This window comes from Camellia sinensis, chromosome 13 (assembly GCF_055761805.1).
Source record: "Camellia sinensis isolate YWXY chromosome 13, ASM5576180v1, whole genome shotgun sequence".
Taxonomy (NCBI): domain Eukaryota; kingdom Viridiplantae; phylum Streptophyta; class Magnoliopsida; order Ericales; family Theaceae; genus Camellia; species Camellia sinensis.
This window is the reverse complement of record NC_138973.1, coordinates 76461209-76482935: the sequence shown is the minus strand read 5'-3', so window position 1 is coordinate 76482935 and position 21727 is coordinate 76461209. Positions and strand designations below refer to the sequence as shown.

The 21727-nt window shown below is 41.4% G+C and overlaps 1 protein-coding gene across 1 annotated transcript; it reads left to right on the top strand.

Annotated features, from left to right (window-relative positions):
- The first annotated feature begins 18701 nt into the window (after positions 1-18701).
- On the top strand, positions 18702-20803 carry LOC114317872 (putative membrane-associated kinase regulator 2). The gene is made up of 2 exons (XM_028264663.2): positions 18702-20117; positions 20304-20803. The coding sequence occupies exons 1-2, from the start codon at positions 18884-18886 to the stop codon at positions 20366-20368; spliced, it is 1299 nt and encodes a 432-aa protein (XP_028120464.2). The 5' UTR covers positions 18702-18883; the 3' UTR covers positions 20369-20803.
- Positions 20804-21727: the final 924 nt, after the last annotated feature.

Genomic DNA, 21727 nt, shown 5'->3' with positions numbered 1-21727 from the left:
AATTCAACATTTAAAGCATCAAATTCGATTCTTTTGGGCCATTTTTCTGGAAAACCCTTTAAAACTCATAATATGACATGTTTCAAAGATCAATTTGCAAAATCAAAGCCCAAAGGTAGTTCAATTAAACACAAATCCAAACAAAACTTCATGAACATAATGCATATGTAACATTCAAGTGTTCAATTGAAATCAAAGCTTCAAATACATGGTCAAATAACTCACTCCTTCCAAAAACATGATGAATTCATGAACTATAATCAAAATGTGTGCATGCATGTAGCAAATTTCATAGAAAAAACCTCAAAACTCAAGAATGTGCACATGCATGCATGAATTTCTACTCAATTCAACACTTTAATTTAATTCTTGACCTTAAGCTCCTATTCCTCCATGAATCATGCAAGAAATGACTTAAATTCACAATCAAGAAGATGAATTCCTTACCTAGGTCTTGAATTCAAAGTCTACAAGCTCAATTTTGCAAAATCCTTTCAATTCCTTTTAATTCTCCAAGTTAATCTCTTGTTGAAACCAATTCTCCTATCTCACTCTCTCACTCTCACGGTTTTGGTCTCAAAATGGCTGAAGAAGGTGCCAAACATATATGAATTAAGCCTCAAGATGTTTTGTGGAAGTGGCTCACTAAGTGGCAAAAGAGAAAATAAAGCCAAGTAATGTAATTTAACATTATTTAATCTAATTTAATCATTCCAAATCAAATTTAAATTAAACCTACCATAAAATTACATAAATTCTAATTAGCATGAAATACCAATCAATTTCTGATTCGGCCGCCGATAAAGCCTTCAATTTACAATTCGAAGTTAAAACACAAACAGATCATTTAGTAGTCAAACAGATAGAAATATATTTACAGACAATACACTAATGCAATCAATTTAGGATTTCCTCCTAATCAGTTACTTATCATATTCAGTCACAGTTTAGCAGTAATCAGAGGTGAGGGTTGTCACAAGGGGGTGTTGAAGGATAAACATTGTCTTTCAGGAGAGTGATTCCTAGGAAGACTCTGCATGGAGGAATAAGAGTCCAACTAGGATTGTGCCACGCTGAACTTATAAAAGCTCATAACATCACCTATGGAGAGGTAACACAACTTTGATTCCACAATTTACAGACCTTTTGTGTCTATTGTCTATTGTGCTGACTTAGGCATCGGAGGGGTTTCCGGCACACTCCTGCCAGTTAGCTCACGTTTGTATTTTCAGGTGGCAAAGCGACGACGTACGGAGGAGTGTAAGCTTGATCAACAAGATCATACGAGAAGAATTATTTCGTGCTCGTACAATATATGTACCATTTTTTTTTTTGGTTGTGAATTTCTTGTTATGTTAACAATACGAACCTATATAGCAAGCGGTTAAAGAAAAAACTAATATTGCAGAATTGAGATACTAGAAACAAAGAACCCATTATTACACTAGTTGAAAGAACAGGGCCCAATTGTTTAGTTTGAGTGATATGAATTTAATGAAATCTGAAGTTAAATTCTTATGGTACTTACTTTAACCTTAGAATCATCTTATATTATTATTCAATTAGATAGTCAAATATTCATTTATTAAAGGTTGTCACCTATGAAAAATCTAGAAATCCCCTAGATGTTGATTTGTGATTATGTATCAGTTTTAAGCAGAATATAACAATCCCAATCAAACAATCAAGACAAAGAAACACAACGATTTTACGTGGAAAAAACCACAATTGGACACCTCCAACTGTGATCAAAAACCACGGGCAACAGCCACAAAACAATCCACTAAGAAGATTTAAAGGAATTACACAGGTATACTCTCAATTACCTAGCGAATCCACGCCTAATTGAACCAACCTCTATGTGCCTCTTCCAACCCGTCTTCACCTTGGAATTGTCTTTACGATGAGCCACCCCGGAATCCACCAAAGCTTCAGGCTCAAATTCTTCAGAATCCACCGAAGAACAACTCTCTCTTTTGTAGAACAAAACACAACCTTTGATGTACTCTCTTTAAACCATGAGTTGAATACTCAATAAAACATCAAAGAAAACTCACAAAGTATCCCCAGATATAAACCCTAGAACCCAAAAAGAAGATCTGGAATAGTAATCCTAAAATCTGACCCAACACGCGAATTTATAGAATCTGTCCCGCGATCTCCGCTCGAGCGCCCAACAGCCCGCTCGAGCGTCGTCAGCAAAATATGCGCGTCATATAACAGAGGTCCGCTCGAGCGCCAGAAAGCCCGCTCGAGCGCGAAATCACACATCTCAGTACTTTTGCAGGCGACCAAAACTGCTGGAACCAGGAATTCTCCGCTCGAGCGGGGGAATGTCCGCTTGAGCGGACAGGCAACTTGGAATGCATTTTTGCATTTTGCTTCGGGGGCGTTGCCCCTCGACCCAGCCGTGGCGTTGCCCCGAACCCGCCAAGGGGCGCTGCCCCCTGGACCCCCGCGAGCTGACCGGGCAGCTCAATCCCCGTCATAATCAGCGAAGTGGCAATCTTGAAAGCATTAGCATCACAAACTTCTCTGAAAAGCACAATTTGGGTTGGATTCGCATCTAAACACTCATAGCCTCACTGAAATAAAAAGTGCGAAAATAAATACAACTGAAAGGAGTTTTGTCAAACGGGATTGCCAAGAATAAAACCTAACAACCTGGTACAATAATAAATGCTCATTTGTTCTAGTTTTGTGCATCAAGTTTAGACCATTGCACTCTAAGTCTTTCTCTCTTAGGGTTTTTTCAGAGAGTGTGCCGCTTGAGAGGGGGAGGGGGTTTCCAGCCTCCCTCCGGCCACCTCCCTCCTCTTTTTTCTTTTATTTTTTGCAAAATAATCTTTGGGAGTTTTTTCTTTCCAATCTCTCCCTCTTTTTGAGGTGTTTCTTTCCTTTAGGGTGAATTTTTTTGAGCTTTCTCCTCCTTCCCCTCCAAGCCGGAGTAAGATCGTCGTTTCTCGCTGCCGATTCTACAGCTCTTCGCCATTTCTCGCTGCAGAAGCCACCATCACCACGTCGCGACCATCTCTCCACCAGATCTGCTAACTTCCTCTATCCCTTCAGATCTATACCACCATTCGCCTTCTCTCGCCGCAGAAGCCACCATCACCACGCCGCGGCCATCCTCCACCAGATCTGATAACTCCCACTCTCCAGATCTATGGCTTCAGTTTGCTTTTTGAGCCTTATTTTTATTTTTTTTTATTTTTTTTTTTTAGTTTGTTTGTTTGTTTGGACTCCATGGGTGTGTTTATTGGTAGCTCACCCTCTTTGGGGTGAAAGTTTTTGTAGTAACTCTGACTAACCCTAGTGTTGATCTCTTATGATCGCTCCTGCGTTGCAGTACGGGTTATGATCTTGTTTTGATCATGTCTTTGACGCTATTTTAGCTTTATTCATGTGTCTCTTTGCTCATTTTCCTTTTGTTTAGTGTAAGCTCAATCTGCTTTGGTATGGAATCCATTTGTAAGTGCCGTTTGACTTCTCCTTAATGAATTTTATCTTGTTCAAAAAAAAGTTTAGACCATTGCAAATAAGACAAAATTAACGTTGTCTATTTATTTATTCTTTGAAATTGTAAAACAAACATGCTACTCAATATATTTTTCATGTTTTTTTTGGTTGCTAAAATAAGTTATATATATGACACATTATTATTTGTGTTTATTTACTGCATAATAACAAAATGATTCTGTTACTATTGACTTTTCTACGCCACATACTGAGATTCATTTTATTATATTATCTAAAAATTGTAAAATAATCATACAAAATTATCGTTATTTTAAATTAAAAAAAAATTATTTCAAACATTAAGATAAAATTAAAATTTTTCCTCACAACTTTAAAATAGAGAGAATTACAATTCTTACTTTGACATCGATATTAGTTTTCCCTCAGGCCTACATGATTTTCGTTTGCCTTTTTGAACATTACAAAAACCTTATTAACCCTATATCACATTGAGGTTTTTTTATTTTATATTTTATATTTTATTTATATATAAATATTTTAAAAAATTAAACTATTTATCAAAATAATTCACTTTTCAAACTATTTATCAAAGTAGCATACTTTTTTAAAAACACAAGTTCAAAATATAAGTTCATAATGAAATTTCAAATTCAAAATACGATTTTATATTAACGTAACTTACTGATGCATATATGTGGACTATTTTAATATGAAATTACATGTTTAAGATACGATTTCACCACGAAATTGTATTTTAAATTTATGATTTTAAAAAGTGGATTAGTTTGATAAATAATTTGAAAAGTTAGTTATTTACAAAAATAATTTATTTTTTAAAAATATTCACAAAAAAACTCATATAACTTTGAGTATTTAGAAAATAAAAAAGAAGAAAAAATTATCTTCAACTCTTCTATACCTTTGTTTGAGAAGAATTTATTTAATCTAACTAAATTGACTTTATTTATTTATTTTTTGATTTGAATATGATAATTGTGAAACAAAAAATAAAAAATGAATAATTATAATTTAAATATAATATTGAGAGGGTAATTTTTGGGAAAATTGGGCCGAACTTCGGGTTTGGTTTTGAGGCCCAAAACGCAGTGGACTAGGTAAAAAGGCCATACAGAATACTCCGGCCCAGAAGGGCAAAATTACTCCGGCCTTGGGAAGACAAAGCTACTTCGGCCCAAGAAGACGAAATTACTCCGGCTCAAGAAGAGACCGTTACTTCAGCCCGAGGAAGAGTAAAATTACTCCGGTCTGGAGGCAATTCACAGTTAGGCCGGTCTCAGAGTTAGTCCAGTCGCAGTATGTTCTAAGAAGGCCGGTGTCGGAATTAGTCCGGTCGTGACTTATATTGGTTAGGTCGGTCCGAACTTGTTACTTGGAAGTTTGATCTAAGCGCATCAAGGTCGAACAGGGCAGCCGAAGTAAAGAGTTGGAGGAAAAGACCGAGCTAAGGATAGTTCGGCCTTCTGTGGCTCGGTATAGCCAAGTTTACTTCGGTCAAAAGGAAGTTCGGCCGTAAAGAAAACCATCCCACTTGGTTTGAGCAGTGGGGGAGGGTGTAAAAGGATAAGCATTATCCTTAGGAGAATGAATCCTAGGAGGACTCTGTATGGAGAAATACAAGTCCTACTAGGATTGTGCCATATGAAACTTATAAAAGCCTACAAGCATCACCTTGGAGGAGGTAATTGAACACAATCTTTCTGAGAACTTAGAGCTTTGTCTATTTGTCAAGTTTTCTGACTTAGGCATCGGAGAGGTTTCCGGCACACACCCGCCGGCTAGCTCACGTTTGTGTTTTCAGGTGACAAAGCGACGTCGTACGGAGGAGCGTGGACTTGGTCAACAGGATTATACGAGGAGAATTATTTCTTCCCCGTACAATTGGCGCCGTCTGTGGGAAGAACAGACAAAAACAAAAACCTCTTGACTAAGCTTCTCCTTTTCTCATTCAATGGCACACATTGAAGACTTGCCGCAGTCCGCCGTCGACGGACTAACTCCAGAAGGGGGCGCAAGGCGTGAGGGATTACCTGCTGTCCCTCCCATGGCGGACTTGGAGCCCCAACAACATAATTCCAGGAGGAGCGGCAGGGGAAGGCGGAATGGCAGCCCTCGTCACTCTCAAAGTCCCGACAGGCAAAGGAGGAGGATTGACCCTCAAGTCCTGGAAGATCGCGTAAAGGAACAGGATGAACTGATTCGGAGAATGGTGGCGGACATGGAGGCCTTGAAACGCCAGATGAAGACCAAAAATGTGGCGACAGGAGAGGGGCGCAGGCACAAAACGCCCCCTCGCCACTCAGAGAGTCGTAGTAGGAATACTACACCTTCCCAAAGAGAGAGCAGAAGCCTCAGGACAGGCGACACTCACTCCTTATCTTCAAGAGCTCGTCACTCCAGGTCTGAAAGGACGAGATCCGAAAGATCATACACTGAAGGAAGCACGTATTGGCCTTCACATTCACACCAAACCAGATCCAGACAAACCGAGCTACCCAGGTCATCCGACTTACGATCCGTGCTAGAAGAAAAAGCACGATGCAAGGAAGATGCCAGGGCAAAGGATCCACACCGAATTTCGGCCCTACAACGGTTGGCTCCTCGAACGCATGGAAGCGTCGAGGTTGGAATGCCAATACCGCGACCGGCCTACGAACCAGCGGACAAAGCATTGGCAAGACTACAGACTTCGCCGTTTGTCCCAGCGATCGAAAACGCACCCCTACCATCAGGCTTCCTTCAGCCGAAGTTCAATACATATGAAGGGAAGACGGATCCGTATTCTCACCTGAGCCACTTTCGCCAAGTCATGGCTGTGTACAGGCGAAACGAGGCCCTAATGTGCATACTCTTCCCATCAAGTCTGGGCGACTTAGGCTTGACTTGGTTCGAAAAACTCCCAGAGGGCAGCATAGCCTCCTGGGCCCAATTGGCAGAAGCGTTCGTAACAAGGTTTCGGACAAATACTAAAACACCGGTGGAGATAGACCAGCTACTCTCCATCGACATGGGTGAGAAAGAAACCCTCAGATCTTACAACAGTTGCTACTGGGAGACATTCAACCAGATTGGAGACTGCCCCACCAATCTAGCCATTGCGCAATATAAAAGAGGCCTACCAGTAGGGAACCGACTAAGGGATTCAATTACCATGACGCCACCCCTCACCATGGAAGCCCTGATGGAGAGAGTGCATCAGCACATCAGGGTAGAAGAAGATGGCGCACGTTCCAAAGCCAAAACAAGTGCGGCCACGGTACCAGAAAAGAAAACCTCAGCAAAGGTTAATACGGTGGACCGAAGTAACAAAAATGGACGTGGCAGACGAGATAACGGAGAAGACCCAGACAAAAGATGGCTAAGAATTCGCACTGCCATAACAACGGTGTTCAAAAAACCAATATATCGGATTCTGAGCGAAATCAAAGACAAGCCTTTTGTCAAGTGGCCAGCCAAGCTAGGGGAAGGTCAGAAGAATTACGACGATAGATCACGGTGTACCTTCCACAAAGAAAAGGGGCACCGAACTGAGAATTGCACGCCACTAAGACAGCACTTGGAAGAATTGGTGGCAGCAGGCCACTTGGATGAATACATTGAAGGAGGAGTACAGCCGGCCCCCCAAGATCATAATGACCATCCCAATGGAATGCCAAACGATGCACCACCTCAAGGCATTATCAATGTAATTCATGGAGTTTTTGAACCTGAGCGCGTATGCGAGCTTAGAGGTTCGATCAAGAAGGCTGAGCACTTTAGGGAAATATTGAGTGCCCAACCTGCCATCAAGAAGGGGAGGACAGAGGCAACAAACGTCATGACCTTTTCAGATAAGGACTTAGAACGAATTTACTGCCCCCATAATGATGCCCTGGTTGTCACTCTCCGAGTCAAGGATTTTGACGTCAAGCGGATTCTGATTGACCAGGGTAGTTCATGTGAGATCATGTATTACGACACATTCAAACAACTAAAGCTGCAAGACAAAGACTTGGCACCCGCAGTTTCTCCCCTGATTGGATTCAACTCCATGCCTGAGTGGCCTGTCGGCAAAATAATCCTTCCAGTCAGAGCAGGAAGTGTATCAAAACAGGTGGAGTTCTGGGTATTGAAGGTCCCCTCCACCTACAACATCATCCTGGGCAGAACATGGCTGCATGCCATGCGTTCAGTAGCGTCATCATACCATCAGGTAATGCGGTTCCCCAATGACGCCGGTATAATTGAAGAAGTCTATGGCGATCAGATCATGTCAAAACAGTGCTTCGCCACAGCAAATGGAAGCCGAGCTGCCAAAGGATATGTTCATTCGGTGGAAGAACCAGAGAGTAATGAACTATTCGCGGACGTCGGCAAAGAGGCTGATCAGAAAGCGGTGGAAGACTTGGTGGAGGTAAAAATAGATGAGAAGAACCCGGATAAGTTCTTCTTGCTTGGCTCATCATTGTCCAGCGCTGAGAGATTAGAGGTCATGGAATTCTTGACCTCTAATATCGAAGTGTTTGCCTGGACACCGTACGACATGCCAGGCATTGATCCAAACTTCATCAGTCACCAACTCAATGTCCACCCATCCGCCAGACCAGTCATTCAACGCACACGCAGATCGGCGCTCCACCACGCCGAAATAGTGGCAGAAGAGGTAGGCAACTTGTTGGAGGCAGGAGCGATAAGAGAAGTGCACTACCCAAAATGGATCTCCAACACCGTCGTAGTGCCAAAAAAGAATGGTAAATGGCGTGTCTGCGTCGACTACAAAACAGTCAACAAAGCGTGCCCAAAAGATAGCTTCCCTCTACCAAGGATAGATCAACTGGTGGACTTAACAGCAGGACATAACCGACTTAGCTTTTTGGATGCATACAGAGGCTACCACCAGATCGCCATGCACGAACCAGACCAAGAGGTCACTTCCTTCACAACACCAAGGGGGTTATATTGCTACAAGGTCATGCCCTTTGGCCTAAAGAACGCAGGGGCGACATTCCAAAGGATGGTCACCAAGATGTTTGAACCATTGTTAGGCAGAACAATGGAGGCATACATCGACGACATGGTGGTCAAAAGCAAGGATGAGAATGACCATCTGAAAGACTTAGGCGAGATGTTCCAGATCCTGAAGAAACACAAGCTACGCCTCAATGCGTCCAAATGCGCATTCGGAGTTGGATCTGGCAAATTCTTGGGCTTCCTGGTGACCAACCGAGGTATAGAAGCCGACCCCTCTCAGATCAAAGCGATCCAGGAGTTGGAGAGACCAAACTCAGTCAAAGAAGTGCAGCATCTTACTGGTATGGCGGCTGCACTCAACCGGTTCATAAGCAGATCGTCGGACAGACTACGACCGTTCTTCCAAGCTTTAAAGGCCAAGTTTGAGTGGGATGAAGAATGCGACCGAGCTCTGGAAAGCTTAAAGGAATACATGTCTTCCCCACCACTTCTTGTTACTCCAGTACCTGGTGAAGAACTCTTTTTGTACCTAGCAGTCTCTCAACACGCAGTCAGCGCAGTGTTGGTTCGTGCAGAAGGAATACAACACTTGCCCATCTTTTATGTCAGCAAGACATTATTGGGAGCCGAAACAAGGTACTTACCATTGGAAAAACTAGCATTAGCATTAATGATGGCATCCAGGAAATTGGCGCACTACTTTCATGCCCACACCATAGTCGTCCTCACGGCCTTTCCATTAAAAGCTCTGTTTGAAAGGGCGAACTTCAGTGGGCGAATTTTGAAATGGGCAGTAGAGTTGGGACAATTCGATATCAAGTTCCAACCGAAGACCGCAATAAAAGCTCAATCTTTGGCAGACTTCGTCGCAGAGTTTACTCCTGGAAGTCATCATATCTGCCCAGTCGACCTGACTGACTCAACCGAACTAGGGACGGAAGTTGACGCCGGAATAGCACAACCCCTAGTGAAAGATAGTCCATCAACCGAACTAAGGACGGAAGTTGACGCCGGAATAGCGCAACCCCTAGTGGAAAGTAGTCCATCAAGCACAAAGGCAGACCACATTAAGGACGACAAGGAGGAGCCAAACGAAGGCTCACCAGCAGTTCAAACAGACGACGAAGGGCAGACAGCCAATATGGACTTTGAAGAAAACACTATCCTTGACCCCACGGCATCGTCTGACCCTTCCACATGCTGGAAACTATTTGTTGGAGAGATGTGGAAGCTCTTTGTGGATGGAGCATCCAACCGACATGGTGCAGGGCTTGGCATAGTCCTCATCTCTCCAGACGGCCTGGTTATAGAGCAAGCAATCAACCTTGGCTTCCCAGCATCCAACAATGAAGCAGAGTATGAGGCGCTTATCGCAGGACTCAAGTCAGCACACTTCATGAAAGCAGCCAAACTAATGGTATACAGTGACTCTCTGCTGGTGGTAAACCAAATTTCGGGCGAATACGAAGCAAAGGACGACAGAATGGCCAAGTACCAAGAGTTAGTCAGAACAGAGATCAAGAAGTTTGATGTGGTAAGGATAGAACAAATTGGCAGGGAGGAAAACAGCCGAGCGGACGAGCTAGCAGGCCTGGCTTCAATGGCAGATACATCGATCCCTCATCCATTACTCATCGACTTCTTACCAAGACCAAGTATAGAAGACCCCGAAGCAGAAGAAGTATATTGCACTGAATTAGGCCCTTCATGGATGGATCCCATCATCCTGTTCCTAAAAGACGGCATCCTACCAGCAGAGAAAAAAGAAGCCAACAAAATAAGGGCAAAGTCGCAGCGATTTTGGCTATCTCCATCCTTGGCATTATACAAGAAGTCATTCTCTGGGCCTTACCTCAAGTGCGTTCATCCCAGCAAAGTAGAAGCCTTCCTGTTCGAAATACATGAAGGGGTATGTGGAAGTCATCAAGGGGGAAGGTCGCTCGCCTACAGGGCTATTTCGCAAGGATATTGGTGGCCATATATGCAAGCAGACTCAGAAAAATATGTGAAGAAGTGTGAAAAATGCCAGAAATTCGCGCACCAAATACATCAACCAGCAAGAGAACTCCTACCCTTAACTAGCCCATGGCCTTTCGCAATATGGGGCTTAGACATAGTAGGACCACTTCCAACAGCACCCGGAGGCAGAAAATTCTTTCTCGCAGCAACAGACTACTTCACAAAGTGGGTGGAAGCAGAAGCATTGGCATCAATCAAAGAGAAGGATGTGAAGAAGTTTGTTTGGCAAAATATTATCACTCGGTTTGGCATACCAAAAGCACTGATCTCAGACAATGGAACTCAGTTCGACGGCAGGATCTTTAGAAGCTTTTGTGAAGAGTACAAGATAGAGTTCTACAATTCCACACCGGCATATCCCCAAGCAAATGGGCAAGCAGAAGCATCAAATAAAGTCGTCTTGGATGGACTAAAGAAAAGGCTAGAGAAGGCAAAAGGCAAATGGGCAGATGAACTTCCTCATGTTTTATGGGCCTACCGCACCACACCTCGGCGATCAACAGGAGAAACACCATTCTCCTTAGCATATGGAATGGAAGCAGTGATCCCACTAGAAGTTGGCCTCCCCACAATTCGAAGCGAAAATTTTGATCCAGACTTAAATGGAGAAGCCATAGCCTTAGAACTCAACCTTGCAGAAGAAAGAAGAGAAAAAACATTGGTCCACATCGCCTCATACCAACGAGAGTTAATCAAAAAATACAGTAAAAAGGTTCATCCAAGACAATTCAAAATTGGCGATTGGGTACTGCGCAAAGTAATGGGAAACACCTTGGTCCCAGGAGACGGCAAGTTAGGCCCAAATTGGGAAGGTCCTTATAAGGTGATTGGGTTAGCAGGCAAAGGGGCATACCACCTAGAAGACAAGGATAGCAAGGCAATCCCTAGGCCATGGAATACGGCCAATCTCAAGTTATTTTACTTTTAACTTTTCTTTTTCAAACATGTGTAATTTTTTCTTCCTTCAATAAAATGAGCAATTCTTTTTAGCACAAATTATTCTTTGTAAAGGTTAGCTTTAGAGACTAAGTTTTTTGCAAGCATTCTATTCCAAGTTAGCTGGAAAAACTAAAAGGTTGGCTGGAATAAACCAACATCCTTCCTAAGCCCAGGATAAGGATCCAGGCTGCAGGACATTTGGTCGGAATAACCAAATACTGTAAGTTAGCTGGAAAAACTAACTTCAAATAGTTGGCTGGAATAAACCAACACTTGTTACTCTTCAGCCAAAGTAAGTGTATGGCTGAAGAGTGGTTGGCTGGAATAAACCAACACTTGTTACTCTTCAGCCGAAGTAAGTGTATGGCTGAAGAGTGGTTGGCTGGAATAAACCAACACTTGTTACTCTTCAGCCGAAGTAAGTGTAAGACTGAAGAGTAGTTGGCTGGAATAAACCAACACTTGTTACTCTTCAGCCGAAGTAAGTGTATGGCTGAAGAGTGGTTGGCTGGAATAAACCAACTCTTGTTACTCTTCAGCCGAAGTAAGTGTATGGCTGAAGAGTGGTTGGCTAGAATAAACCAACACTTGTTACTCTTCAGCCGAAGTAAGCGTATGGCTGAAGAATGGTTGGCAGGAATAAACCAACACTTGTTATTCTTCAGCCGAAGTAAGCGTATGGCTGAAGAATGGTTGGCTGGAATAAACCAACACTTGTTTCTCTTCAGCCGAAGTAAGTGTATGGCTGAAGAGTGGTTGGCTGGATTAAACCAACACTTAGTACTCCTCAGCCGAAGTAATTATGTCGGCTAAGGAGTGGTTGGCTGGTAAGTATAGTTTAACCAACCAAAAACCGAAATAACACATGGAGTAATAGAAGACATTACAAATGCAAGCATACACACAATAACCGGAATAAGAGAAGTAAAATTTTCATTCAAAAAGAAGTCATTACAAGGCTGCTTAGTTCGGTTACAAAGAAAAGATTACAAAATTAAGAGAAAAGTTCATCTATTTCGGCGTCGAACGCAGCATCGGCGTCAACCCGAAGACCGGTTTCGGGCGCTGCAACACTTTCAGAAGGAAGAACGGGTTCGGCTGGAGCCACGGCTTCACTTGGTTGATCAAGAGTTAGATCTTCCACCATGGGCTCCGACCGAACTACCTGATCTGCATTCACAACCGAAGTATCCTCAGGGGCAGAGTCTTCATCAGAATCTTCATCATCTGAACCCTCAAGGAACTGCTGTTGCATGGCCGTGGCATATTCCATCAAGGAGTTCGGTATGAAGTAGGCTGGAGGGTTGAAAACCTCGGTCTGAGGATCATGACCGAGCTTCTCAACGGCTCCCCTCCAGCCGCACTTAAAGAAGAGATCCTTGGCAGCATTGCATTGTAGGGCGTAAGCATCCTCTGCCCTCTTGAAACCCTGCTTGTCAGCCTCTTTTACCTTCTCCTTTATTTCGGCATCCTTCTTTCGTTCAAGTTTTAGCAACTCGCGCAAGTACTTGTCCTTCAGAACTATGGCAGTCTTTTGTTTTTCAGCTTCGGCCGAACTAACCATTCCGGTCAGTCGGCCGACCTCACCCCGGAGTTCGGCCAGTTCCTTGCGAGCTTCTTCTAGTTTGGCCGATTTCGCCTCTGCCTCGGCCGCTGCTTGCCTAGTCACTTTCCTCAGCTCCAATACTTTCCTGTGGGTGATTTGGTTTTTCTGGATGGCCTGACAGAGCAACAACCTCAATTTAGCCGAAGAAAAAGTTGAGTAGAAAAACAGAAATGCGACCGAAGTTACTTACCAGAATCATTGATTTAGTGGCTGACCGGATGGACTTCAGCTCGGTGGTTAACTGTTTCTGGTGGTGTTCCATGTCTTTGGGCAGACACACGCTCTTGGCCAGGTTGATGGCCAACAGGTGGTCTTTCTCAGCAACGACCGAGTCTGTGTCTAGAATGACTCGGTCGTTGAAAGTTAGTTTCGGTGCCCAACAGCCGATAGTTCGGTCGGAAGACTCCGGTTGGGGGCTCGGTGCCAGGCTCGGCTGAGTAGGAGTTTCTTCATCAATCAGAACTCGTTCGGGTTCGGAAGTTCGGGCGCGTTTGGTTCGGCGGGAAGAGGATGGCTGTTGGGAAGGAAGGGCGACAACAGCAGGTTGCGGTTGGCTGGGAGGCGCCACTTCGGGCCTAGCTGTTTCGGTTAGAAGGGCCCTGACCCTGCTCCTTTTCGCCATCTCTTCTTCTGCGGTTAGAGGGACAAGTCTTATCTCGGGCAAAGTTGGGTCCGGTTCCGGTGCCTCTTCAAGAAGGAAGTCAGTCACCTTTGCTTTCCGTCGACCGCTGTAACGGTAGGTCGGTTCGAAATTTAGAAGCTTGGCCCAATCCCTTTCTTTAACCCGAAAAGCGGCTCGCAAGACTCCGAGGTTAGGATAGCTGTACAGGGAATGGAGATGGGCAAAATCTGCAAAAAAGAGAGAAGTGTTAGTTCAGCTAACAGACTAAACAACCGAGATAACTTACAAAGTAGAAGACCGAAGTAAAATTACCAGGCTCTCCCATTTTCCAATTTATGGGTCGGCCAGGAATTTGAGCTCGAAAATCCTCAAAGTTCCCAGAGACCCAAAAGAAATCGTCATCGTTAAGATCTTTGTCCGGAGTGTGCTTGATTATCTTCTCTCGGCGGCGGCGAATTCTAAGGTAGTAGACCCACCCAGCGTTCTTTGAGCCGATAGAGTATTGATGAAAGATCTCGGCTAGACCAAGATTCAGTCCGGTTTGGTGGTTTAATGCGGCTATCCCCATTATAATACGGTATGTATTGGTGGATAGTTGGGTGGGACATAACCTAGTCTGTCTAAGAAATTCGCAGATTAGCGGTTGGACAGGAAACCGTAGTCCGGTCTCTATTATGGATTGAAGGGTAAAAGGCACAAAGCCTTCATTGTTCCAGGGGGTAGCATCTTTTTTGGCCAATACCAGTTGGACATCATCAGGAATCTGGTAGTCCTGCCTAAATTCGGCCAGGCCACCAGGGGTTTCGACTAAATATCTATACTTACCCATTTGTTGTATAAATTACGAATAAATTATTTCGGTACAAAAATTTGGCTCAGTAGCTCGGTTGAGCACACGCAGGAGTGTCTGGGCAACCTAAGTCTGCAAGGTAGAAAACAAAGGGGTTAAGCACAGATCGATTGGACCGCGCTACAAATTATAAGCAAGATATACAAATCCTACTTCGGCTTAGTGGGCTGGTTCTACCTCGGCTCTTCAGAATGTTTGTTAGCACGGTTTTGAGCACATTAGACCGGTTTAACGTCTAGGGGCAGCTTTCTAAGTTCGGTCTAAAAAACTAAGAAAGCTGGTCTAGTCCCAAGGCCTAAAACGGTTACAGTATGAGGAAAATTACTTCGGTTGAGCTTTTAGGGGCGGCTTTCTGAGTTCGGTTTAAGAACTGAGAAAGCCGGCTTGGCCCCAAAATCCAAGCTCGGTTATAAACCGAAGTACCTAGTTCGGTATGAGCAAGCTTGTTCGGTGATCCTATCTTGGCTAGAGTGGGACAAAAGAAACTACTGATATTCCTACAAGTTCTAGCCCGGTTATGTTCTGAATCTATTCACATACATGACACAAACAGTATCCAAGTTCGGTCGGGACGTGATTCTGGATCAAAATCGAAATTTTTTCTCTAAGGTATATGACATACACATACAAGTTCTACTGGTTTCTTCATAGAAAGTACTAAAGCGAATTAGAGATAGAAGAAAAATGTTTTGCAAAAGCAAGCAGAGCATGGAAAACGAAATATGAAAGCAAAACAAAGGAAAGGAAAAAGGATCGCTTACCAGGAAAAGATGAAACAGAGGACAGGAGCAACGGAACCAACGAAGAACACGGATTCTGGAGGCTCAGAGGCTGGAGAAGCAGAGGCACAGAGAGAGAAGAAGATGAAAACAACAGAGTAAATGATTCCAGAATCGAAAGGGTTGTTTTGTGTAAAGGGGAGAGAGAAAAAGGCGGCAAAAAGGAGCGGGAACAGTACAAAAATTCTGAAGGACGACGTGACAGCTGGCCACAGCTTATCAGAGCTAGCCACGTGTCACTGGAATTGGAAGCGTTACAGTCGCTGTGATTGAAGAGACGTTTTGACCGGACATAGTGATACCCGAGCTCGACTGGAAAAGCATGACAAACTCTAGTTCGGCCAGAAGGCTGGTAATCCCAATCATGTTGCACAGATGGAATTAAGGGGCAATTGAGAGGGTAATTTTTGGGAAAATTGGGCCGAACTTCGGGTTTGGTTTTGAGGCCCAAAACGCAGTGGACTAGGTAAAAAGGCCATACAGAATACTCCGGCCCAGAAGGGCAAAATTACTCCGGCCTTGGGAAGACAAAGCTACTTCGGCCCAAGAAGACGAAATTACTCCGGTTCAAGAAGAGACCGTTACTTCAGCCCGAGGAAGAGTAAAATTACTCCGGTCTGGAGGCAATTCACAGTTAGGCCGGTCTCAGAGTTAGTCCAGTCGCAGTATGTTCTAAGAAGGCCGGTGTCGGAATTAGTCCGGTCGTGACTTATATTGGTTAGGTCGGTCCGAACTTGTTACTTGGAAGTTTGATCTAAGCGCATCAAGGTCGAACAGGGCAGCCGAAGTAAAGAGTTGGAGGAAAAGACCGAGCTAAGGATAGTTCGGCCTTCTGTGGCTCGGTATAGCCAAGTTTACTTCGGTCAAAAGGAAGTTCGGCCGTAAAGAAAACCATCCCACTTGGTTTGAGCAGTGGGGGAGGGTGTAAAAGGATAAGCATTATCCTTAGGAGAATGAATCCTAGGAGGACTCTGTATGGAGAAATACAAGTCCTACTAGGATTGTGCCATATGAAACTTATAAAAGCCTACAAGCATCACCTTGGAGGAGGTAATTGAACACAATCTTTCTGAGAACTTAGAGCTTTGTCTATTTGTCAAGTTTTCTGACTTAGGCATCGGAGAGGTTTCCGGCACACACCCGCCGGCTAGCTCACGTTTGTGTTTTCAGGTGACAAAGCGACGTCGTACGGAGGAGCGTGGACTTGGTCAACAGGATTATACGAGGAGAATTATTTCTTCCCCGTACAAATATAATATTTTATCTTATTTATTTATTTAATTAATTTATCTCTCGCCCAAACGGAACCTAAAATAATTTTACTAGTTTGCTCAAGGTTCACCACATCTAAAAAAATCCACAAATGTCAGTCTGATTGAGTACAATTTCACACACATATATACATCTGACACGCAGACTGGTCTCACATGCTTATTCTGCAACCACGTATACCACAAAATAAAAGGGAAATTAAAAAAAAAGGTAAATTACACTCACACTTCTCAAATTTTGGTTTAATACATATCATATTTTTCATCCGTTTGGAAAAAAAAAAAGTCAGATTTTTTTGGTTAAAATAATCATAAAAAATAAAATAAGTTATTTTAACTATAAAAAATAAAATATTAAATTCAACTTATAATCATTATAATCATCTCTCACAAAAAAAGTCAAAAAAATTAAAAAGTCAAAAAATCTTTCCCAAACCAGGCTAAAATAGCCAAAAAGTCAAAAAGCCAAAAAGCCAACCCACTTTCCAAACGGAGGCAGATTAACATTTAGAAAATTATACAGACTCTTCTGTTATTATAATTATTTAAAAAAAATTAACATTAGTATAAAAAATACATTAAATTCATATACTCTTTTTGTTTTAATTTTATTTTACTTTACTTTACTTTACTTTTTCTATTTTTTTCATTCTTTTATTTTACTTTCTTTTTCAGCATAATTTTTTTTTATTTTTTCACCAAGAATTGTTATCTTTTATTTAAGGAAGAAATTTGTAAAATGAGACTATTAACTATAGGAGTAAGAATGTAGGGTGTGTTTGGTTTAGTTTTGGGAAATAAATTTTCAAAAAAAAAAATTGGAAATAGAGTTTGGAATTTTTTTTGATTTATTTGGTTGTATATTTTAGAAATTGTTTTGGAATATGGGATGATTTGATATTTTGTTATAGTTGAATAGATGTGTGTGAGAGAAAAAGTAATTGAGAATAAGAGAGGAGAGAGAAAAAATAATTGATTGATGTGTAAGAGAGAAAAAGTGAATCTGAAATTTTTTTTCCAACCAAATTTTTTTTTTTTTCAAAAATTATGCTTTGAGAGTTAAACCAAACAAGGCCCTAATTTTCCAAATGTTAATGTATGTAGTGATAGAGATCCCCACACATACATGACCCCTACAACCCCCATTCTCATCTCAACCACTCATAATATAGAATTCACACATATATGACACGTTAAGGGCCAATATTAAATTAGGATCATGAAACCCCCAAAAAAAGGAATTCCAAACATTTCTCTAAATCTAAATCTCAAAAGTATCAGCAGTTTGGCCTGGGTTGGAGCTATTTAAACCACAAAAAGACAAAATTAATTTTTAATATCAAGCTAAAAATTATCATATACGAATCATAATTATTATATTTTTTCTCTCATACAAATTAAAAAAATCAAAAATTCATCTTAAACAAAACTATTTTAATCCCAAACTAAAAAATTAACCCAATCCCAAACGAAACCCGTGAAACTTACCCAAAAAAAAAAAAAAAAAAAATTCTACTTTCTTATTTTTCGTATTTTTTTTGTTTTTATTAAATTTTTTTAATATTTTGAGCAATTTTTTTACTTTTTAAACACACTTAACATAACTACACCTAAAAACTAAAAAAATTGTAAAAAAAATCTTTTAAAAATTCACTAAATATAAAAAATATAAAAAAATATAAGAATTCAGTACATTTTTATGTATTTATTATTTTTTTATAATATTTTTTCACAATTTTTTTACTTTTTAGATATATCTTAGCCTCCGTTTGGGAAGTGAGTTGGTTTTTTTGGCTATTTTAACCTGGGTTAAAAAGTTTGGTTTGGAAAGGGCTTTTTGACTTTTTGGCTTTTTTTGACTTTTTTTTGTGAGAGAAGAGTGTAATAATTATGAGTTGGATGTGATGTTTTGTTTTTTGTGGCTAAAATAGCCTATTTTGTCTTTTGTGGCTAAAATAGTCAAAAAAGGCCACTTTAGTTCTTCCCAAACGGACCCTTAATAAGATGTATCTAAAAAAATAAAAAAATATTTAAAATTTTAAAAATATTTATTAAAAATAAAAAAATACGAAAATAAAAAAAATTAATTTCTAAAAAATTTAATTCAAAAAACTAAAAAAAAAAAAATTGATTATTTTTTCTTGGTCTTTCTCTCTCTCCACACTCCATTTCCAGTACGACTACTACTCTCTCTCTCTCTCTCTCTCTCTCTCTCCATTACACTACACACTCCACCACTCTTCCTTCCCCTCTCTATCTCTCTCCTCAAACTTTCCTTTCTTTTCTCTATAAAAGACCTATCAAGTTTTTTTTACTTCACTAATATCTTATATACTGGCTCTCCCAACCATGGAAGCGTTTAGCTTGCTCAAGTACTGGAGAGGCGGCGGCGCCACCGCAGACGGCGTCGCTAATGTCCGCTCCTCCACCACTACAACCATTGTCACCGCCGTGAGTCACCACTCTGCAGAGTCAACAGACGACGACGACAACGAAGAAGAAGAAGATGACGGACCATTCTTCGACTTGGAGTTCACCGTACCGGACGAAGAAGACGAGCAAGAGAAGCACGAGGTCAACGATGGGGATGAAGAGAGAGAAGACGATGATATCGAGTCTGATGGAATGGAGAGTGAGTTCAAGTTCACTCTCTCGTCCGGTTCGAGCGGTGAGCGTACTGACCCAAACGTCTCGCTCTCTCCCTCTGACGATCTGTTCTTCAAGGGAAGACTAGTTCCGGTCGAACCCTCTTCGATTGTCTTCAATGGGTCTGACTCTGAATCAAACTCGAAATCCCAATTCTCTCTGTTGAAATCGGCTACCAAGTTTCGAGTTCTGATGCTGAAATTCAAGAAACCGAAGTCGAATGTGGGTGAGAAAACAGAGCCTGAGCAAAAACAGGAAGAGCCTGAGAAGCAGAAGCAACAACAACAACAGAATCAGAATCAGAATCAAAATCAATCAGAGAGCAAGCATTTTACAGTGAAGTTTAAGGTTGAGGAAGTGCCTATTGTGTCTCTGTTCACCAGAGACAATAGTTCTCGAGCTTCTTCGGGAACCAACAAGAAGTGTCAGAAGCAACAGAGCTTAGACGAACCGGTGGTTTCCGATGAGAAGCGATTCTCCAAGGATGTGATGAACAAGTATTTGAAGATGGTTAAGCCTTTGTACGTCCGGGTCTCGAAGCGTTACGGCGAGAAATTGGGTTTTTCAGGACAGTTGAGCTTGGGGGGATCGAAGTCAGGACCATCACCATCACCATCACCGCCGGCTACGGCGGAGCAAAAATCGCCACCGCCGAAGGCATCGGCGGCGAAGGGTGAGTTAGAACCAACAAAGGGGGACCCACAACTGGCTCCGGCGGCGAGCAACGTGAAGGGTCAGAAACAGGGAAGTTTTCCGGCGGGGCTGAGAGTGGTGTGTAAGCATTTGGGGAAGAGCAGGTCGGCGTCGGCGGTAGTGGCGGCGGCGCCGACTTCTGGGCCGGTTCAGACGAGACGGAGAGACGATTCGCTGTTGCAGCAACAGGATGGGATTCAAAGCGCCATTCTACACTGCAAGAAATCTTTCAACTCGTCTAGAGGTAAATGAATCTCTCTTTTGATTATGTTTATATGTTAATGCTAATTTGGAAAGAAAATGAAAAATAAGTAAGATGAGAATAAAATATCATTATATTATATGTATTTATTTGTCTTTTTAAATTCTTCTTAGTGTAAAAGGATAATTGAACATTATAACTAATTTAATTTTTTTTTGGGTATATTAGATTCGGAGTCCTCTCTTCTGTCGCGGTCGGTGAGCGATCCATCGCACGAGAAATCAAATCCATGAAATGGTCAGAATTTCTTTGAAGAAGAGCCCGAATGGACTGGTATTTGGAGGAGGTGGGTCTGATCTGAGAGGTTGAAGTTTGAAGATTGAGCTAAAAAGCGGGAAAAAAATTATGTTCAAAGAGGGTAAGGGTAGGGTAGGGTAGGGTAGGGTAGTGGAATCATCTTTTTCGATTTTTGTTTTGATCCAGCAAAGTGAGTGACTACCAAACAGTCGTCTATCACCTAGAAAATGAGTTCTCACTTTTAAGCCTAGTTGTCTGTAAATGTTGTTTAGGTGAGATTTCAACCCAAAAAAAAAAAAAGAAAAAAAATGAAGTAGAGGAAAGTAGTCAGTTGGTCTGTGTAAAGCTTTTTATCATATCATATCTCTGTTGTATTTAGATAATCAGAACGTGTTTTTCTTTCACCAATAATACACTTGTCTTTTCTTTTTTTTTTTTTTTTTTACATGTATGTGGTTATTTTATGTAAATATAATTTTTAGTATTCCCAAATTTGATCAACCAGCAATGTTAGGTAGTCACAAATTCTGTGACTCGAATGATTCGAAATTGTCAAAACGATGTCGTTTTAAGTGCAAAATAAATCAAAATGACGTCGATTTAGCAGTTTTAGACCATTTGAACTACATAAATTGAGATCACCAAATATTTTTCTTTGAGCAACTGTTAATCATCGAGTTTGGGAAAGCATGCTTGAAAGTCTTGACCACCCATTAAATTTTTTTTTTGTTTAATAATCGATAATATTAATCTTCAATTATTTTCTTGAGAATTTTTTTTTTTTTTTTTTTTTTTTTTGCAACGGGGGACTTTGGCTTTTACTTTTTCGCTAAGAAAGACTGTTGAGAAGTGTTTTTTAGCAGTCAGCGGCGGGTGAGTAAAAGTAACGACAAAGACTTGAACAGTGTAAAAAACGTTCTTTTTTATTTCTTTTTCACTCTCAAAGCCAATAACAGAGAGAGAAAAGAATCTGTATCTTTTTCAAGGCAAAGCTCCACTTACTTTTTATAAATCTCTGGGAAATTCTATATATATATATATATATATATAATATGGGTATGCATGTATGTAAGGTGTAATGGTTATGGGGAATCGTGAATTCATTGATGTTGATGGTAGAGACTCCTGATTGAAGCATTGGGTATTCAATCTGTGTCTTTGTGGCAGTGTTTGGGCTGTAAAAAGCTTTGCTGCTCAGGGCTCCAGGGCCATATTATTTTCTCGAAAAATGTTTTAAAATTTTAGGGTTCGTTTCGTTTGTATTTGTGAAAAATTTTTAGGAAATTTTTTCTACAAATAAGTTTTTAAAAGTAATCAAATCAAATAAATTTTTTTAAAAAATTTCTCAAAACTTG